Source organism: Neoarthrinium moseri (genome assembly GCF_022829205.1).
Source record: "Neoarthrinium moseri strain CBS 164.80 chromosome Unknown scaffold1_Wmoseri_CBS_16480, whole genome shotgun sequence".
Taxonomy (NCBI): Eukaryota; Fungi; Ascomycota; class Sordariomycetes; order Amphisphaeriales; family Apiosporaceae; genus Neoarthrinium; species Neoarthrinium moseri.
This window is the reverse complement of record NW_026055115.1, coordinates 1,122,763-1,143,051: the sequence shown is the minus strand read 5'-3', so window position 1 is coordinate 1,143,051 and position 20,289 is coordinate 1,122,763. Positions and strand designations below refer to the sequence as shown.

At 52.9% G+C, this 20,289-nt stretch overlaps 5 protein-coding genes across 5 annotated transcripts; 3 read left to right on the top strand and 2 right to left on the bottom strand.

The window, feature by feature from the left end:
* Positions 1–1,605: 1,605 nt before the first annotated feature.
* On the bottom strand, positions 1,606–3,104 carry JN550_000355 (uncharacterized protein; the record flags this gene model as incomplete). The annotated part of the gene is made up of 5 exons (XM_049314990.1): positions 1,606–2,305; positions 2,365–2,486; positions 2,545–2,764; positions 2,830–2,887; positions 2,942–3,104. The coding sequence occupies 5 exons, from the start codon at positions 3,102–3,104 to the stop codon at positions 1,606–1,608; spliced, it is 1,263 nt and encodes a 420-aa protein (XP_049177644.1).
* A 3,521-nt stretch (positions 3,105–6,625) lies between these two features.
* Positions 6,626–7,966, top strand: JN550_000354 (uncharacterized protein; the record flags this gene model as incomplete). The annotated part of the gene is made up of 5 exons (XM_049314979.1): positions 6,626–6,657; positions 6,708–6,767; positions 6,833–7,454; positions 7,594–7,654; positions 7,770–7,966. 5 exons carry the CDS (start codon positions 6,626–6,628, stop codon positions 7,964–7,966), a joined length of 972 nt encoding a protein of 323 aa, XP_049177643.1.
* A 1,999-nt stretch (positions 7,967–9,965) lies between these two features.
* On the top strand, positions 9,966–12,373 carry JN550_000353 (uncharacterized protein; the record flags this gene model as incomplete). Its single annotated transcript, XM_049314968.1, has 5 exons — positions 9,966–10,344; positions 10,406–10,944; positions 10,994–11,521; positions 11,572–12,166; positions 12,216–12,373. 5 exons carry the CDS (start codon positions 9,966–9,968, stop codon positions 12,371–12,373), a joined length of 2,199 nt encoding a protein of 732 aa, XP_049177642.1.
* Positions 12,374–14,346: 1,973 nt separating this feature from the next.
* Positions 14,347–15,109, top strand: JN550_000352 (uncharacterized protein; the record flags this gene model as incomplete). The annotated part of the gene is made up of 3 exons (XM_049314957.1): positions 14,347–14,803; positions 14,872–14,953; positions 15,004–15,109. The coding sequence occupies 3 exons, from the start codon at positions 14,347–14,349 to the stop codon at positions 15,107–15,109; spliced, it is 645 nt and encodes a 214-aa protein (XP_049177641.1).
* A 550-nt stretch (positions 15,110–15,659) lies between these two features.
* JN550_000351 (uncharacterized protein) lies at positions 15,660–18,219 on the bottom strand (the record flags this gene model as incomplete). Its single annotated transcript, XM_049314946.1, has 3 exons — positions 15,660–17,462; positions 17,514–18,107; positions 18,166–18,219. 3 exons carry the CDS (start codon positions 18,217–18,219, stop codon positions 15,660–15,662), a joined length of 2,451 nt encoding a protein of 816 aa, XP_049177640.1.
* Between the last annotated feature and the right edge of the window lie 2,070 nt (positions 18,220–20,289).

Sequence of the window (20,289 nt, the reverse complement as noted above, 5' to 3'; positions counted from 1 at the left end):
AGAAAAGAGGATGAAAGGCGAGTTGGGCAGTGAGCTGGGGACAGGCGGGTTTTATCGTGAGAGCAGGCTGGGAAACACACCCATGGCTGGCGTGATTGCCAGGGTCAGGCCTGGTCAGACCGCTCATCACCGTCCCCGCTTTGCTTTTCTGGAAGCCCTTCATTCGCTGCCCCATCGGCGCTCGACCAACTAATTGCCAACTCCTGCCATGGATTCCTGCCGCCGTCGTGTTTCCCATTTGGCCGTCACATTGGCCGCATGTCTTGGGAACACTGCGCTGGCCCTTACTCCTGCACGTGCGATAGGCTGAGACCTGGCCTGCTGCAGTTATTGGACTGATGCTTTGGTCCCGGAAGGGTCCGGTACGTGCCAGGGTGGATATGAGGATCGTCGACAGCCTATTAAACTCAGAAGCAGCATGATGCCGCGACGTGATGAGGGATTTCGGCTGCAGCGACAACACAGCGGTGCAGCACCAGCTCAGAAGGTGAGCATCTGACGGAAGGCACACCTTCCAAAATTGCTGTCGTCTTGGCGGAACTCGCGGGAAATCACCCCTTCTCCTTATTCACCGGGCCGCCCGCGCAGAGACTGGTGTGTAAGTCTCTTCGACGATGCGCCAAGAGGGGACGGCAGTGGACCGGCAGCCATCGGTGAACTTCCACCAAACCACGCCAATACAATGGTACGGTAGTCGGTGACGTGGTTTCTCATTTCAATCATTACGAGAATTAAAATTCTTATTAGCTATTCGTAAAGCATGAGGATTCTATACGGGCCGACAACAACGGGGTGGCCTCTGGGTAGTTTGGAGGTTCACCGCTTGTATCAATGCGACCCCTCAAAGTTGAAAGCCCGAAACACCATTTGGCCGGCCGAACTATTCCCCCAGAGAGAGCGTACTACTATGCAAGGTGAAGAGGGGATCACCTCCGTCGTTTCCTGTTGGCTTGGGCGACTACCAATGGGAGACGTGCGCCATGATTCAACTACAAGAAGGATGGTGAGTTGATAATGCGGTTGGTCGTCAGGGTGCAGAAGACAGTAGCGTGTGTAACGTAGTTCCATCTCCATCTCGTTAGGCGGGCGAACGTCGATTTGGCATAACACTGCACGAGTGAACTGGCCATGGTCGTGATGCATGGGGAAAAGCATGCCCAGCGGCTATCCTTTCCAATGAACAGCACTGCACCATGGCTGGGCGTCCCATGATTGCGTCTGGCATACTGACTGGCGACATAATCACAAACCTTGACTCGGTGAAATCGATCAGCTATATTGGACAAATCTGGCCGGAACGCTTGGTCTTCGACCTGCTGGCACATTGCCATCTGCCATGCGTCTGCCACAACCACTGCCTTCGTGTCTATCCGTATCTATCTACAATACAAATCTACAACATATTTACAACGCCCAAAGGTCAACGACCCTACTCGCCAGTGGTTTGCTTTCGATCTGGCACCTATAAGGTGACGAGTTAGCTAATGCAGCTTGTGCCTGATCCGAGCTTCCGTCATCTTACTGCAGCGTCCAGCCCTCTGGTCCCAAGACAAGAGGGTGAGCGTTTTCTTCGGCTTTTCGACTGAAAATGAAGTTTTATCAGCCTCAGGAAATTGGAAATCCCGAGCTGAGTGAATGAAGTTTTGGGCGGTGGCCATCGTCTTCCCAGACAGCCTCCTCCCAGAGTCTTCGGAGCTCTTCCTCTCCATCGAAGTCATCCTCCCAGGCAAAGAGCCTGAGTGCTGACTTCGCCCCTTCCCAACTCTTGATCTTGAGTACTTGGCTCGCAAGATTGATCTTGTCCATATATACGTCCCGAATCGCGCTCATCTGCTCGTTTTCGAGGGGCGAAGTGATTCTCGCGGCTACTGTGGCACATGCTCCAAACATGACCGTCCAAAACCACAAGGATTGACTGTAACTCCCCTTGTGCATGAGTGACTCGGTCCTGCAGACGTCCGCGAGCAATTGCTCTAGTAACCAATTCAATACAAATGCATCCACTCCGCTCTCGCGAAGTATCATATAAAGATAGAAGTAGCAGGAGATGAAACCGGTCCTGCTGCTGTCCACGGATTGCAGAGCCACCAAGTTGCTGTCAAGGGCCTGTGCATGGGATGATTGCCTTGCCAACACATTTGAGAGTTCTTCTGTCAGATGTTCTGACCCAGTCAGTGTGAAAATATCGTAGATGGGACGCAGTGCTATGCGTAGTATCGACACGATTATTGACTGATGAACGTCGTCAGTCCTTGAGATATCGAGAATACCACAGACCGGCCGGGACTTGACACATCGTGCCGCCCTGAGATATGATTAGCCCTGCTTCACCGCCTCTCATCTGGTTTAAGGTTGCCAACTTACATGAGAATCACACGCTGCAAAAGCCCTGGGGACCTGGATGCGCCATTCCTATCCTGTATCTCCTTGATCCGAGCAAGGCCGCGTAGATGCGATGTTACTGCATCATCGGATCCCAGAGAGTTCTATCGACCATTAGTTCCACCTTTTCTTCATGTTGAGCAGGTGAAAATGCAAACATACCTCTACAAGCGCAAGACTCGCCACTGCGGCAATCGTCCCCTCGTGAACGGCTGTTTCGGGATTCGCAAGTTGTTCGTTGACGAACCGTATCGCTTGCAACTTGTGGTAGAGATAAGGTACTCGAAACTGCTCGCTGTCCCCAGTTGACCAAGCCCATTGGAGTGTCGTCATCAGCAGCGCCCCGTGGAGAAAGCCAGGGTGTGATAAAGCACGATGTACCCTTGCTTTGGCATCAGAACATGTTCTTGGGGGCAGGAGGTTAAATCAATCCTTCTCAACACTCACAGGAACGAATTTTTATCTCTGGCAACCGGAGTCGAGTGCAGCACTCGTGTAGTCATAACTGAACCATGACTTATCAGCTTTCGTACAGTGAACCCGGTGTATATGCACTCACAAAGGTGAAACAAGGGTCTCGACTTGTAAGGCATCTCGAAAGCGGTGCCAACGAAGGGATCCCGAGGCGTTACATCGATCAACGACGATGTCGCCGGTGATGAGACATCGTCGTAGTCCAATGGCTCTTCGGAACTCGCATCTCTAGTGCTACCCGGTCGCATGTGGGTAGCGTCCGAGTATACACACTCTCCACCATGCCGAAGACAATACGTGCTACGGCGTGGTCAGCAGGATTCGGCCCCGATAACACAGGGACGGCGGAAGGGTCGACCCGACTGGGGTCAATATGTTTGGGCACCAATAAATGCGCCAGCGCGGCCGCAATTCCCATATGTTTTTATATGTAGAACCTAGAATGCCAGATTCCTTCGCGTCTTGACTTACCAAAGCGGTCTCCTTTCGTCGCATCTGATGTGTTTCTTCTTGCATAAAGCACAACCTAGACGCGCACGCAAGATGCGCGATTAAGTCAGCAAACGTGTAGCCTTTGCTGGGGCCTGCTGCCCTCTGTCACTCACCATTCCTGGATCTACGATGAAACTTGCGCTGGCGCTGGCGTGCGAGAAGCGGATCAGCCATGGTGGCCTGGAATGGAACTTTCCTATCTGACTAACGGGATTACAGATCAAAGAAGTTCACACTCAGCACATTATATTCCAGACGTCCACAAGGCAACCGTATTTCTCCAAACTGGACCACGCTCCTGGGAGGGGGTGCAAAGGTGTCTGGGAAGGATTATGAAATCATCACTCAATGGCCCTGAATCCTTCTAGACCCTGAGACCCTGGTTTGCTGCAGCATTGGGGTGCCAAGCGACGGATGGCCTCGCGCAACGACAGGGTTACAAAGAACCCTGCGATTACCAAACCAAGCGCGCGGTAGTGTTGAAGTTTTGGTGACACACCACACAAGCACGTTGCACGGAGGCATGGCGGGCGTGGAACGCGAGAGTCGCGATACTCGATCCTCAATGCTGGCAAGAACTAGGAGTGTATCGTCACTATGACTTTGCGGGTCGGGCTGTCACATGTGCAATTGATTCCCTATGGCGTTTCCGCACAATTGCACCATCCAGCCCTACGGCCCTGCCTGTCATCCCTTCCTGTACCACTGGGCTGGTACTGTGCTCCATACCCTGCGATCCCAGCGGTTCTCCAACTCACTAATCGTGCTGCGCCCCACCTTCGCATTCGGCCCACCAGCCTGCCAGCCACTTAAAGCTGCCCAGGTAGTTATCACCAGCTGAATAGCCTCCAACTTCTCCGGTAGAGTGAGTTCACCCGGGCGCGTTCATGTGGAAGAAGGTAAGTGGGGCAATCAGATGGCATGGCCGTTCAGGTACAGTAGACGGTCAGCTTCAACTTCGCTGGTGACCCGAATGCAACTCAGGATAGTGGGGCGTAGTAGGATTTATTTCAAATTTCCAATAATAGCCTGGACGGGGGGCGGCTACTGACTAATAAGCTACCTAGGCCTACCTAACGGCCCCCTGAAGCTATGGGCTTCAACTTCTACTTTGAGATCCCTGAGCCACAGGCCAGAGCACTGACTTCTCCTTTGAGATCTTACCACCATGGTGGCATCATCTCATGGCTGACTATGCCCCTATGGAGGACATCCGCACGTCTGGACTTGACTAGCAACTCTTTCTGCTTTGCGATCCTATCATATGTTTGTACGCACGCCTCTCGTTCATCTCTGCCCGCGAGCGGTTCGGACGAGGAATTTCTGAGATCGACCGTCGGTCCATCGGTCCCCACGTGGGGTGGCTGTCTCTGCTTACTACGTTTTCCATGCAAAACGCCGTTTCTTTTTCCTCTCCCCCTTATTTATCTCCGAACCTTGACTACAAACTGTATAGGAAGAACGAATCTGTATATCAAATGCATATAGTGCTTTGGAGCCATTTCGACCTTGACTTTGTCGTTTGTGCTCTTCGGTAGTGCTCAGCGCACACAAGCAACCGGACAGGTCCACCCTGCAATAAGAGCATCTGCAGCTGACATGTCCATCAACTCGTCACAATTGAAATGGCCCGAGTAAGAAGGCACTGCTTGCACTGTAATGACTTACAGCGTAGCAGGTAGGAAAGGGCCCCTGAGGATAGAAAACTTGGTCGAGGCCAACAATGTCAACGCCGTCGTCAGTCAGTCCACCCGTCGTTTCTCGTCGCATTTGTGACTGCGCCTTCTTCCAAAGAAAGCCTCAGATAAGCTGATTGACAAGAATACTCAGCCAATGTGCGTTTCGTCGAAAGCTATCATCAGCCGATGTACCGCTTATGATTGCCTAATTCACCGCCTCATCATTGCACCATGACGGCAGCGAGGCAATCGCGTCAATCTGTCAAAGTTGGCTGCGGCGGGTTCTCATGTACCAGCGACTTGCGATAATGCGGCCATTGGCCGCCCTTGTGAATTGATGTCGGGGTACTGCTACTTTTAACTAATAAGCGGCCATGCGGGCGCCGCTGATACAGATTGGGTTCTATCGCTGTGCAACGTGCTTTCAACCCAATGCTGGACACCCACGCGCGAGCCAAGTCACCGCCGTTTCTTTTCAGGGTCTTTCCTTGCAGCGGCAGTGGTGCATCTCAACTATTGCCGACGTTTCGCGATTAGTGGTTGGGTTCACTTGGGCCACAATACAGAGCCCAATCGGTGCCCTACGCTCCTTTCGGGAAAGGATGCTCCCACACAATTCAGAGGACGTACTCCAGCCTCACCTTTTACTGGGACGAGCTTGCAAAATTGAGTTTGCAAGGTGTTCCAGGGTGCTCCTTGACCATTGCCAATTGTCTGTTCCTTGGTCACTGATCGACTTCCAAGATTTCTACTATCGTGCGTGGTGCTCCGGGCGGGTAACGAGTTTCCCGTTACAAGGCCCATCCTCGTCCGTTGGGAGACACCCGAGCTAAAGTCTATTGTTCCCTGTCCTGGCCTCAGGTCACGAACCAGCCTGTGTATGCGAGTGACATTCTCTGCCAAATTTCCCGTCGCCCCGGATTTTTCGCAGGCCATGCCAGGGCGATTGATATCCTGGATCGTCGCTAGACGCCCTGTTTACAAGCCCGTCTACCCAAATGACCTGGATCAGTGCTGTTGCAGAGTGGCGAAACTACTTTCGGAGATCTAGTAAGTGGGCATGATACAGATGAACATAAAAAAATAGCGTTCCCACCTCCAAGATCCGACGTGGGTGACCGAACAGCTTCATAACAGCTTTGACAGGCCACTTCGCAACCAAGGAAAGTCAGCCAGTGTTGCCCCTTAAGTACCGTGCCGGTGGTACTTCTTGAGATATTCCCAAAAATACAGGAGCAGATATCTTTCCTTGGACAACGGACTTCCAGAACAGGCCCAGCTGTCTTTTCCTGTCAGCTGGTTAGGATTGGCTGACTACACCGCTTCGACGCCAGCCAGTATATCCCGGTTTGGAACCGTCTCTCAACCGTGTATCCCAGGAACTCTGGAAAGTTCTGAATTTTTTTTTTATTTCCCTCAAGGACCAACCCCGGAACCCGTGGATCTGCCCAGTGCCGGACGGACGGACGACGCTTGAGGAGCCCCCAAGCGTTGATATAGTATACCTACCTCGAATAGTCTTCGTGGTTGCGTTTCCGTTTTGCCTTCACCGACAGGAGGGAATGGCCCAGCAGGAATTAGTCTATAGAGCATCTGCGATGTCTAACGGACCCTGGAATTCCTCCCGCAGGTGCGATCGTCAAAAACCTCCAATGCGCAGGTCGTGCTAATCCTTACAAGCGTCGCTTACAGCGACCCGTACCAGGGCAATATCTATGACAGTGCCTATCCGCGGTCAAGGTAAGGGCTACCGATCCGGACCCCCAGAACCCCTTGTATAGTCCCAGAAAAATAACATGCCGAAGCGTCACATATCCGTCCACTGGAACCAGTTCGTCGTATAATATCCCAATCAGTGCACCACTCTACGACAACGGTGGTCGGCCAGAGTCTTCTTTCTCTTCGTCGCCAGTGTATACTTCACGGCCGCTTTCCGCAGCCTATCCGACTGCGCAGAGCTCTAGCTCTCAGGCATGGGATGCTCAAGCCGGATATTCCCCGACCGATTCCGTGGATGATATCATTGCCTCTCCAGGCTTGTCTGAGTATGGTTTGGACAACGGTGCAGCCACGGTAGTATCAGGAAGGCCCAAGAGCAACTCTAAGAGTCGGCCACAACGCCGCCCATCCAACCGAGATGAGTTCGACGGCCCCCACCAGTTCTTGCAGCGGCCGCCGGCAAGCTATGTTGCCATGCAAGAAAGAGAGCTTCCGCACCTCCCTACAAACCTCCTGGTTCAGGAGCAGGACAGCGTGCTCAATCAAGTGAATGACAGATTGTCGCAATGTGCTTATGACTTCGTCGCAAAGTATCAGTTCCCGATACCCTTGACGCAGGATATGAGACCCGTGGAGCGACCTCAGGACCGGGAATGGACCGAATGGGTCTACCTTCTGAAGCGATTAGCAACCAAGAGGAGAATACCTGTAAGTAACTCCCTGGAACCGGTTCCATCCTGGCATGGTGATCAGCGACGGTTACCCTGAATACTGGATGGCCTCGACTATACTGGACGATAGTGCCAGGTTTCTTCATCTGCCCGTCAGATACTGACTGATGCGACAGGCAAGAGTTCTGTACAATGGTCAGATTAAGCAATTTGTGACTATTTTAGAAAACTCTCTAGGTGGGTACCCTGTATACTTGTCGCTCACTCTCGGCGGCGGCGTCCTTCTGGCCTCACAACAGACCAGACGATTCATTTGAGAGATTGAACAGACAGGTACTGACCTCGAAAACAGAAATGCGTCATGCTGCGAAGCATCAATCACGCCCTCTCAAGGATGACAGGAACATCCTGCAATTAATCAGTGCTGGAATCCAAGTGGCCAAGATCCTGAAGGACGCGGCTGCCATGGACTACTTGGACAGACTTTACGTTTCAACAGAACAACAGATCAGGGACCGGAGCGCGGCCGCTCAGGCTCGCTTCCGCTGAATCCCGTTGACCGGAAGGACAGAACATTACGTTACGACTCTTCATGATATCTCATGACACCATTCAAACAAACGTTTTCTTTGCGACACGCAAAATCAAGTATCAGACCACCAGGTTGGGGAAGACCTGGATCGACGGATCATCCGTTGAGCGACGAGAACTGTACGAAATGCTTCACCATAGGGAAGGAAGCAAGTCACGAATTTCTTTGCAAAACACTGGCAGTAATGGGTTTGGGGGGCAACTGGAAACAAGAGGTGGTGGTTTGTTTTTGTCTTGGGGCCATTCCAAGGGCAGCAGGATGGGGGTTTTGTTTTTTTTCCTCCCCGGACATTCAGAAAGCGCAGCGATATCTCTCTGTAATCTATGTTACTCTCAAGCTGTTTTGTTTGATCTGGTCGTCGATCTAGGCCTTGAACTCGATATGCACGCCATGTTTTGGTCTGAGGAAATTGGGCGGTTGGGCACCAAAGATCTCAAGCATATGCATTCAAGGGTGTTGTAAAAAAGACACACCACCAATAATCAATCTACCCTGCACCTTTTCACCTGGCGCCTTATGCGCCCAACTCTTGAGCCTGCTTGACCGGACTGTGAAGAGACCTGATCATCACATTGACCAGGTGCTGCAGCGAAGACGGTAATGTGCTAACGCCTTTCGTACGCATCGCATCACACCTCATCTTCAGGCCGACATTGCCGCTTTTTCCTCTGGCATCAATGTCAAGCCTCGCATCGCATGTTTCCCTATAGAATAAGACCTGATGTCGGTCAATTGCTCAACTTGGGCCCCCGCCGCCTCTGGACTAGGTGAATGACTTGCCGCCATAATACTGACGAAGGCCTTGCCGCGCTGCAGATGCATGGCATGCATGAAGTTGCCAGCTCATGAAATCGACGGCCCCTGCAGCGTGCCAGTACACCTGAGTCCGATGTAGGATATGACTGCGCTCAAAGATCTATGAGTCCGTGGTGTCCAACGTACTGCACCACTCAGTGATACCTGGCTTCGACTATCTCGACCCCGGCGGTGCCGGATCAATGTAGAATCACGACTATAATAGCAAACTCGGTACACTTCGGACTCGGAAAGATCTACACGGCGCGGCCCAACCATGGCGAGTCGCTATAGCGAGAGTCTCACCGCATATGCACGTATAAGCACTCCGGTTACCTCATCAGCCACGACGGACTGCTCGGCGGAGTTCGTTGTCTACATGGTACCAACGAGCCTATGGCGTCGAGGTGACGCCTACTTCGAAGGTATCGCTGTGAAAACTCCCAAACACTCGCGAGCCGATGGCAGCGACGTTGATTGAAGATGGATCCATGAGCAACCGCCATACTGGTCTGCTCAGCTCAACACGCGCCCGAACCAGCGCTCTGTGGCGTGACTGATCGGTCTTGGAATGTGAGTGCAGCCCGGCAGCCAGACAGCCAGCGCGTTCCTTCACTCCTTCGCAAGCCGGGCGTAATCGTCTCGGCTGCGACCGACGTCCAAAGAGGCTTAGCGCCATGTCTCGAGGGCCGTCGGTCGTCGTATTCAGTTAGCGTACGATGGCTGAGCCATGAACTTGGCTGGGGGCAGCTGCACTCCCACGTTTAAGCACAGCGGCCCCTCGTTCGCTCACCCCGTCGTTGAAGCAGAAGGGGGGACCTTGCTCTCGGTCCTGATCTCGGAAATCTCTCTCAGTTGCAGAATATGACGATTTGATCTATCTTATCATCTAGATATACACATACTTGTGCTGCCTTATTAAAGCCTCGAGGGCAGCTGTATCCGACGTCTCACTCGCCTTGCCTCTCTTGAGAGCTCTAGAGCTCACTGCCACAGTTGAGCGCCCCACGTCCCAATTCACTGTAGCTTGGAGGGCCAGACATTACACAAGGCTCTGACAGTACGGGCACTTCCAATTACACCACAGAGGCGAGTTCGCGCAAGATTCTGGTCTATAGACTGCACGAGACTCGGCGGACATAGTTGGGATCTACCTCGACCATGACTTCGGTTGCTTCTGCCTCGCCCTCGGGCCGCAGCTTCCACCGCGCTGAGTCGACGGAGGACTCGGATTCCTGGCAGTATATTGGATCCCATCCAGCGTCGGTCTTCATCCCCAGTCCGCAAAGCGGCGCCAGCAGCATGAACAGCTGGGCCATCGTTCCGGAGTTTTCGAACCAGCCGCAGCATTCACCAGCTGCAGTATCACCTCTGCACTTGGACAACGACCCACAAAGTGTCCCCTCGCAGTCGTTCCCCAACCAAAGTGGCCCTTCCATGATGGCTACCGTCGGCGGCATGGAGAACCAGTATATCCCCGACTTCTCTGAGCAGCAACTCATGTCGGACCCAGAGTTCATGTTCTTTGACTCTTCTCATGGTAAGTTTAGCGGTCCAAGGGAGGCTTCATGTGCGAGTCGACGGCGACTAACACCAGCTAGACACTCTCGGTATGGAACCATACTACAACACCAACCTTGGAGACATTGGCGATTTCGATCCTCTAGATTTCACGACTCAACCTGGCGACCTTGGCATCCCACAGCAATACCGGAATTCTAGCAATGTTTCGCCATGGTCCCCTCCAGGGTTGATGAATGACGAACCGTCGTCTACTCTTGAGACCGACTTCAGACCTTCATTTCACGCCCTGAGCTCTCCTACAGACAGTGGCAATCTATCATCAAGTCCAAAGTCTCCGCCGGTCAAGGTCGAAAAGGCCCCGAGTCCGATCAGAAAGATTAAGGGCAGCGGCAGCAAGATCGAGAAGAGAAAGCCAGACTCGACGAGCAAGTTCGTCATAATGACACCGAATACTATCAGTGCTTCTGCTGGCAAGCCGAACCCCTTCGAGTGCTTCGAGGCCATGAGAACAACCCAGAAAGGCCGCAAAGGACCTTTAGCCAACGAGGTCAAGGAGAGCGCTCTTCAAGTCAGGAGGCTCGGCGCATGCTTCTGCTGCCACGCCCGCAAAGTCAAGGTAGCTTAACAACATGCAATATCGCCTCACGATAGCTGACATATCTCAGTGTGACAAAGAACGCCCTTGCAAAAATTGCACCAAACTCACCACTTCTGTGCCCCAAATTATATGCTGGCAGTTTCAGGATTTCTTGCCAGTTCTATTCCCTGACTTCATCCGAGGTCACTTCCGAAAGGAGGAAATGGCCGCCTTTGTCAGCGACCATATTCAAGCGTTCACTATCAACGGGGTTGAGAAGCCGTGCGAGGTCGAGTTATACTCTGGAGCACGGTTCCAGTCTACACTGAAGGTCCGAGCAAAGTTCTTTACTGCAAAAACCACCGAAGTTCTGCAGCACTGGCATATGAATGTAGGCATGGACCAAGTCGACATGCAGTATCGTCGGGCAGCTCCGATAGGTATTGAGCTAGACAATGCGGTCTATAGGGAGGATCTAAGAAGGAGGACTCGGGACTATATCCAAGGCATCACAGTCGAGCCACAATATGCAGAGCAAGTAACAGACTCACTCAGGGCTACCAGGATACCTCGGAGAGTCCTGAAGATTGTGCAGCGCTACGGCTTACGATCCCAGGTAAGATCGGCCTTATTACTTTTGATCAGATGTTGGCTTACGGCGATTAGTCTCCGATCGTGAAGAAGGCCCTGTCGATATACGCCACGCACTACGTCTTGACTCGACATCTCTGCCTCACTCCTACGTCAGTCCACGGCTTGGAGCACACCAAGCTCGTACCTCAGGATGTCCCCTGGCTCACGCCCCGGGTTCTGAACCGGCAAATCAAGTCGATGCTCGACGAATTGCTCCAGAAAGACATGCAGGGTTTATTCGACAGCTTCTCCAAGTCGCTCAAACCCAAATCCAGAAAGGAATGGGCGCCGTGTGTGGCAGCCTTCCTCGTGCTATGCCTGTTCATGGAGGCAGTTGAGACAGCTGCAGATACGTTTGTCATCTCGCAGAACGAGATCAACATTCGCAACAAGACGATACCCGAGTACAAGCGCGAGTTCGCCCTGCAGGTGTGCAAGGAGGTTGAAAACCTGCCGTTCAAGCAGTTTGCCTATCAGTTCCACCAGGTGTATCAGACACACACGCGTGATGCTTCGACAAAGGCCTTCAATCCTCTGCAGGACTACAATTTTGCTGACCAAGGCGACCTGGACGGAGCAGCGCTCGAGATGGTCATCGGCCTGAGAGAGCTGCTACAGGGCGACTCCTGTAAGTTCCCTTGCATATAGTCCTGGATAGTGTACTAACTTCGCCCTAGTTTGTGAACTGGATTTCTTGGTAGCCGATCCTATCCTGCCAAACCAGGAGACACACCCTTTCCCCCGCGATGTCTCGTTGAACTACACCGGCCGTTTGCTGGCCAGGTTTTTGCTCTCCTTCGTAGATGATAAGTATTTGTTCGACGGCAAGTACTGAGTGTAGCATATTGGAGCAAGGCGTTGCACAAGATGCTGGTGTCCATGTATACGTGTAGAAGTATCCCACGGACGAGAGATACCCTATGACATAGATGGATGTAAAAATTTACGAGCTACGATATCCATCCTTGAGAAATCTTCAGGATGTTTAACCACCAAAACAATGACAAAAGTGACACGTAGTCATGATTCAAGTCCCCAAGTCCTATGAATGTCGACCATTTCATTTCAAAGGTTTTTTTTGGAAAGCTTCAATTGCTTGGTTGCATATGTATGCCCTGTTTAGTCCCGCTGTCGCACTGAGATCTACGACAGCAGGGTGGACTGGACGGGTTGTCTAGACCCTTGGTTTCATCTCCCACCGAACGATAAAATTAAGTTGACGCTCTGAGGCATGGAAAGCCGTAAGAGGTAGGCATATTGTGGGTTTCCCTTCTTTTCCAGAGCCCTCACACGTCGATGACGGGCTCACCATTTCACGGATAGACGGACGGATAGCAAAGTCGCTGTCGATGCGCGAGAATAGCGACACGACTAAAGAGAACGATCTTGATGATAGGATTCATCAATCACCTACCTGGAGATGAGGACGTCAGCATTATGCCTCATCAATCCGCGAGCTGCTTGGAGCCTCGACCAGAAGTCGAGGCTCTGTTGAGGTTGAAGGTTGAAGGAAAGATGCAGGCCAGCGAAATTGCAGAGATTTGCAAGAAAACCCAAAAGGTGTGGCGCCCACCCCCACTATTTGCTGGATTGTCACGTGATGCCCAACCTGCTGCTCCGCTCCGCTCTGTCGCGCGTCGACACAAATTCTCTGCAGGGCCGCGGCGGCCGCTTCTGGTTTCCTCTTGTTCTTTACACTTTTAAAAACCTCAGCACGATTAATCAAACGATTGCGAATCGCCCACTTGCTTTCGTTCATATTTGCGTGCCAGAATATACTCGGTGACCGCTGCTACTTATTCTTCGTGATGCTTCCCTTAGCAGGTGTCGCGTCCCGGTGGCACTCCGTACATTCACTGTCCGCTGTTTTCCACTCCTGGTGAATACGCAAACGTTGAGGCAACGCTCGACCCGGAACGTAAAACAACGGGCTCTGAGGGTTCAGGTCATGATCGCTCCTGGAAAGTTTCAACCCATGGCATCCTAGTGTTCGGTTGCATCTGTCGCTTGCGGGTGCCCCGGAGCAAGTGTCTGCAGGCGCGTGATTCTTCGTAAATAAGAGAGACCCGCTTCGACTGTGTTGATACTGATGCTTTCATCCAAGCAATTCTGACCAACAACGAGATAGTCTTACGGAGTGTTCATGACATGTAACCGGATGCACTAAGCCTGAACCAATCGTCCTAGAACTCTAAGTTAATGAGCAAACCTTCACAGAAGTTATTGCCATGGGCTGGCTAGTTGCGGTGTGGCGATGCGCTCAGCGCCTCAGGTCAGATTTATATGGCGATCTGCTGCCGACCTAGGTATCTGGTTACCCCCCAAAGTGATGTAAACATGGTACCTATGTAGGTAGACACTCGTGTGAACCATCTCAATTAGTATGGCTATCCTCCATGATGTTTCCTCACAAGTAAAGCAGCTCGAGGCTTATAATGACCTCAGGCCAATGAGAAATTGCGCCTGGCGGATGGTTCGGGGATCTGCAATTTCGGAAACTCGACGTGCCGAGAGTGCAACCCAGAGTCTGAGGAGTTGCTGCTACCATTCCACCACCACCCCTTGTCTCGCGATTACTCGCCATCCCCGCAATTCGCGTCTTGGGAAACATACGACGACACTCGCAGAACAGCGACGGTCATATCGCGTTCGCTATTTTCTGGGAATTCCTGTGTGCTTTAGCTAAATCCGTATCAACCTCCATTTCGAAGCCGCGTTCTTCTTTCTGCTCCCCGCAACATATCCATTGGCCGCCCATCACCGGCCCCAAATAAAGTATACCTCCTAGCTAGCTCTCTCTCCGCCAAGATGGTGACAACCCGCTCGGGCTCCAAGACGGCGGTCTCGCCGGCGCCCAAGGCCTGGTACCACGCGCCGGACCGGACGACGCTGCTGTGGTTCGCCGTGTCGCTGCCGCTGGTCATCTGGGACAGCATCTACGTGCTGGGGCGCCCGCACACCATGGAGGGCGGCTTCCTGCACTGGCCGCTGTGGGCGCCCTACAAGCTGTACGGCGAGGTCGACCACGTCTACGGCTGGAAGGCCTTCAACGCCCGCAACGGCTTCACCTCGGCCCAGGGCTCCCTCAACGTCGTCGAGACCGCCATGTACCTGGCCTACCTGTACATCTACTTCGCTCGCGGCCAGCCCCTCGCCGGCGCCGGCGCCGGCGAGAAGAAGGTCCTCACCGGCCGCCCGGCCGGCCTGGCCGTCGTGCTCGCCTTCAGCGCCGCCGTCATGACTGTGAGCAAGACGGTGCTCTACTGTAAGATGCCTAATCCCCCGGCGTTGTTCGCCTTGGTAGCCGACAAATGAACTGACGTGAGCATGCAGGGGCCAATGAATACTACTCGGGCTTTGACAACATTGGCCACAACACCTGGCAGGATCTTATTCCTCTCTGGATTATACCCAAGTACGTTTTGCTTCTTCCCTAAGCTCTTCCGGTGCACTGACAAGACGTAGCGGTGCCTGGCTTATCTTCCCGACTTACATGATCTACGTCATGGGAGGCGAGATCATCGATGGGCTGGCGGCTGCTTCAGGCGGCGTCAATGTCAAGTCGGAATGATTCGCGCGGCCCGTCTCTAATTGGAGGATCACGTAATGCGGGATTGGTGTGCTTGGGATACCCTTGGATCATACTGAAGTTTCAGTTTGATTATACCTTTCAATGAATACATATCAGTGTAGCATTAGTGGACTATTCACTGCGGCTCCTCATCTTTATGTAGTTAAATGTCTTCGACGGCACTATGTTGCAGCATGGCCTCGTCACATCGACCTTGTTCACTAAAGCAACTCAAAGTTATTGCTTAAGACTGACACCGCGCAAGAAGAGGGTCACCTAGATATCAATAGTAATGTGGGACTTGAATTATCCGCTAGAAACAGATGACTTTTTGTCGCAGCCCAGAGACACAGGCTAAAGAACACAAGTAGTGGCAAGTGTGAAGTGTAATACGCAACCAGCCAACTCCGTCAGAAGAGTAATTGTGGGTATCACTTGAACATAGGAAATTTAAACATCAGGGTGTGTCGGATCGTGAGCGCTTCCCATGCTCGCGGTTTCGAGGTGTCTCCCTCTTTCCTCGCCTGTCACTGACCTCTCTCCTCATAACTTAGAATGCCACGCTCGCCCTCTTTGACGTAACATTGTTCATCTCCGTTAGGCCTCCCAGGTCCGTATAGCTATCCCAATGCACTTGGATATCATCCTTGGCTTCCATGAAGCTATGGGAGCGTCCCTGGGATACTGGTCGATGGTCGAACTTCGGCGCTTTACGGGTCTGCAATGGGGCAGGCTCCAGTGATGTGCGCTCTCCGCCCAGGAACATAGGCGGCCTCAGCCTATCCCGTGGTTTGCTGGTCTGGTCGCCCCGAGAAGGAATGTCGGGTATTTGGGAGGTTGTGCAATACATGGACACGGGCCGCGGTGTGGCATCACGGCCACGACGACCACGCATATACAGACCGCCATCTTGAGTCTCCCATGGCAAGGCTCTGGATGAAGCAGTCACCGGACTGTTGTTCACAGACGTAGCCTCAGTCGAAGCACTGCCGCCTTCCGAGATGCTCAGATCGCTCGCAGAACTCGAATTAGACGAAGTCGATGGCGAACGGGAGGTAGTTGTGTCCTTGTTACCGCCACCGGTGGCGTTCGCGATATCGCCATCATTGTGGTTCTGAGAAGTGAACTCCACGTCTTTGGTTCCGTTTCCATAACCATGAACAACGATCTCATGATACTGTATGGGCTTACGTTGATTGGAAGGCGGCTGCGGCTGTTCGGGCTGGCTGATCCCAAACAAGCGTAGAGAGCGTCGAACGGCAGAGTGACGGGACAAACTCCGAGTAAAACTAGTCCGTCTAGGTAGGTTTGTGGAGTTGGGATGTTCCTGAACGGCCAGGGTGATTTTGTCCTTGGCTCCGTCTTCATGGTTTGACAACCCAAGATAGTCGATGTCGGGCCTGATCTCGAAGGCTGGACTCTCAACAACGGAGGACTGTATGGAGGACTGACGGTCTGTAGCAATGCTACGCCCTGCTGTCGATACGGACGGGTTGCGGGTGATTTGCTCGGTATCTCTCCTTATGAGAGACTGGATCGGCCGCTCTTCGGTCCACGGGGGGAGATGCTCGGTTGATATACAGAGATTGTACGGGGCATCCCTGAAATCTTTGACCTCCGGTGGCGGTTGAGTTGCGTATTTGATGGTCTGGTGCACTGCATATATCAAGATCCACCTCACCTTTCGCGCATCGACCAGGCTAAGATTTTCTTGCTTGTCCGCTTTGAGAGGTGAGTAAACGCAGTCCTCCTCAAACTTCCGATATGTCTGCACAAGGTGATTGTCCAAGAGTCCGAGGTCAGCTTGGTTTGTTGCTTTCACGACAGAGGTGAGAATTTCGCTCCGTTGGCTTTGAGATGCCTTGGCTTGTCTGTTAAACCAGTTGATCCTCTTCGAAGGAACCTGCTGGCGGATATCGGGAAGAAGGGGTAAGGGATGCTCCAGAGTACTAAACTTCTGACGAGCATCAAACGACTGAACGCTTTGCAACGCACAAATGCCACCCTGAGCCGAAGGCGAGATTCCTTGAGTAGGATCAGAAGACTCGTCCACGAGATAGTTGAAGAGCGCTTCAAAGTCGTTCTGCAGTGTGCGGATGACTTCCACCTCGAATATCGTCGTCCTGGGGTCGATAGATGGAGGAGGGTAGTATCCGAATCTGGCGGCGTAAAATCCGTGAACCAGGGTTCGAAATCTCTCGAGATGCGCTCGAGCACCGGGATTCAAGCCCAGATGGGTCTCAGAGAGTTCGTCCTGCAGAAATGTGCGCAACATTGTGCAGGCACGCCCAAGTCTAACGTCCATGTCTACCCGGGCCCGCCGTAGGAGCTTCCTCGTGACGGATGCAACAAGCTGAGCCTGTTAATCGTAACTCAAGGACAATAATGGGGGGTTCTAACTCACCTGGTATTCAGGACCAAGGAATAAACGGTCGCTCATGCCGCAGCAGTGGGCGAAGGCCTCGATATAGAGGTCTCGCAGCTGGAATACCTCTGCGAAGTGCAGACAGGCCAGTGCGTGAGATGGTTGACTCTTGAAGTCCAAGTAGCCCTCCTCATCCATATAGTTTTGAATATCTGCCAAATTGTCCACATCTGTCGTCCGGAATTCGTACATGCTATGCAACAGACCAATGAGAGCAGTACCGAGGTGCTCACCGACCAGGGATCTTCTAAAGACGAATGCAAACAAGTTCCGTGTTGCCAGGTGATAGTTGAATGCTTGCTGCTTATCAGATCCTGGAGGGGCCGGAATGTAGAGATCGACTCGGTGTTGTGGTTGCCTCCCTTGTGATTCGAATTCCGTCTGGCTCGGCTCAGGGCTCGTGACCGGTGAGAGTTCGGACACATCGTGTGCCATGAATCGATTAACAAGAGGGTAACAACTCGCTTCCAGCAGCGTCGACAGTGGGATTTTGAAAGCCGGGCCTCTCCGGGACTGGCCTTGACCGTAGAGGTGGACATAACAGTCGCCGTCGCGGTACCATAATTCGGGGTCCTGACAATACTGTGTAAGTTTATTTCTTGGCTTTGCCAGCTTAGGCTTGCCTGCTTACCCTTCTCAGGTTGTCCCAAGCCCTACTAGACCTAGAAGCGCCATCCCACCTCATGATATTTGAAGTGGGAGCGGCCCTCTTTGCAATCTTTTCCGAATTCCTCGACTTCCAACCACGCGACCGATCGGAGACTCCATTATATAACGACAGGTGCCTGGGTATTGACGACATATCACCGTTGTTATGTCGAAAGATGCAGAACGAAAGTAAAGTCGAAAAAGGAAAGAAGATAGAAAAATAGAATGATGCAGCCGAAAGCAAACGGGTCGATCTGGTGTTTGATAACTCGAGAGTTGGCTTGAAAGCAGCACGCAGGTCAGGAACGTTGGTGACCCCCCGAATCCTCCCAACACCGAAGCCAGGGTCCCAGGTAGAACAGCACCTCAATGCAGCTGCCGGGGTCTGCTTGCGCTGTCCATTGGGTATGTATGACAAGCGATAACCCTGAAAAACGAACGAGAATGAAGGCTTTGGAGAGGAATTGCCTTCAACGTAGAAGTTGAAAGACGTCAGACATTACGAACCCACACAAACTCTGAAGTAAGGTGGACTGGAGATGAGATATAATCCCACCCGGCACGCCATCATAGATCAGTCACTGGCGCCAAGCCAATGGTCGTGCTCGGCGGAGTCACTCTACGACGCGAAAGCTGAATGGCGACAAGCCGGGAGCCGTGCCAGGCAACTGGCTTTCTGCACGCCTCGTAGCACCCCATGGCCCCGGAGTGACGGACTTTGCAGGGGCCCATCAACCCTGTCGGATCCGCCCAATTATGGCCGTGATCCTTGTAGATGGAACGATAGTCAAAGCTGATGGAATGAGCGGAACCAGAGCTAAAACTACAAACTTAGCAGTGAGCAGCGTGTGAAAATATCCTATGATGGCCGGGCTGGCACACTTGCAAGAACGAGCTGAAGCCTTCAGGCAATGCCAAACCAAAAGAGACAGCAAGCAAGCGAGAAAGATCAGAGTGCTGGTAGTTCTGGCCTTGATACTCGGGTTCCCCGGTAGCTACGGACAGGCTTGGCGCGAGGGCCAGATTCAGCTTGTCCCTTTGCTTCAAGCGATCACTTTACTTTCCTGTACCTCATCAGAGAGGGTATAGCGCTAAATTTTAGACGTCCAGCCCAGTGGGCCGGACTTTGGGGATCGCTCTAGCTCGATGCAGTCTTCGGCGCGCGCAGCTTGGGCTGCAGATTTTTGGCCATGGCAAAGGACCACTCAGACTGTCAAGATGTAGAAGTATCTGGCCTGGCCAGTCGGTGTCCCTTGCACGGCTTGCGTTCCAGACTCATGACGGCTGGGCGGCTTGGAGACGTGCACAGCATTCTGGTTGCGTCAAGCATTGAGGCCTCTCCGCCACGAAGCTCGTCGGTCTGCGCCTAGCTTAGTCTTGACGCCTTGGTAGGAGAACCTTAACCTCGTACCTAGAAGTGGAACGCCACCGCAGAGAGGGTAACTCCAGGGGAGAGCGATTTGGGTTCAGACTGATCGGGTTTACACTCAGCATGGCGTTCTGGCGATCTGGCGTTCTGACGCGCGCGGGCAGCAATTGAGCGCAGAGAGAAAGAGAGAGACCTTCGGCGCCGGAGACTTGGTTGACCGGTCTGGCCCGGGCTATCAGCATGAAAGTGCCACGTTCTAGTCAATCTGAAGCATCAAGCGGCGGCCGGACGAGAGCTGGCCTAGACGTGCATCTACCAATCTACCACTGCGTGTCGTCGTGATGACAGCTCGGCAGCTGAACATTGAAACGCAGGGAACCCCGCCATTAGTGTGCGCGCAGGGCAGGGGGCGTGCGGTGGGCGGTGGGCGCTGTAACCATGGACCAGGATCCCGCCGTTTTGGTGTGCTGCCACAAAGCCATGGATGCTGGGATGCAGGAAGTGGCAGATTCGCGACCCAGATCCTTGGGACCTCGGGGCCTTCCCATGTGCTTCGTGTCGCCGTCATAGCGCTTTCGGGCCAAGTGCCAGGGTTCCAATGCTTTTTGTTTGTTGCTCCCCGCGATGTCTTAGATCTTGCAAATTGTCACCAGCCAGGTCAGCAGATTCTAGCAGCGGCTCTGGAGTCGGCATGCCAAGAAGCTGTCCAGATGTTACGATCCCTGCCCGTGGCGTTCC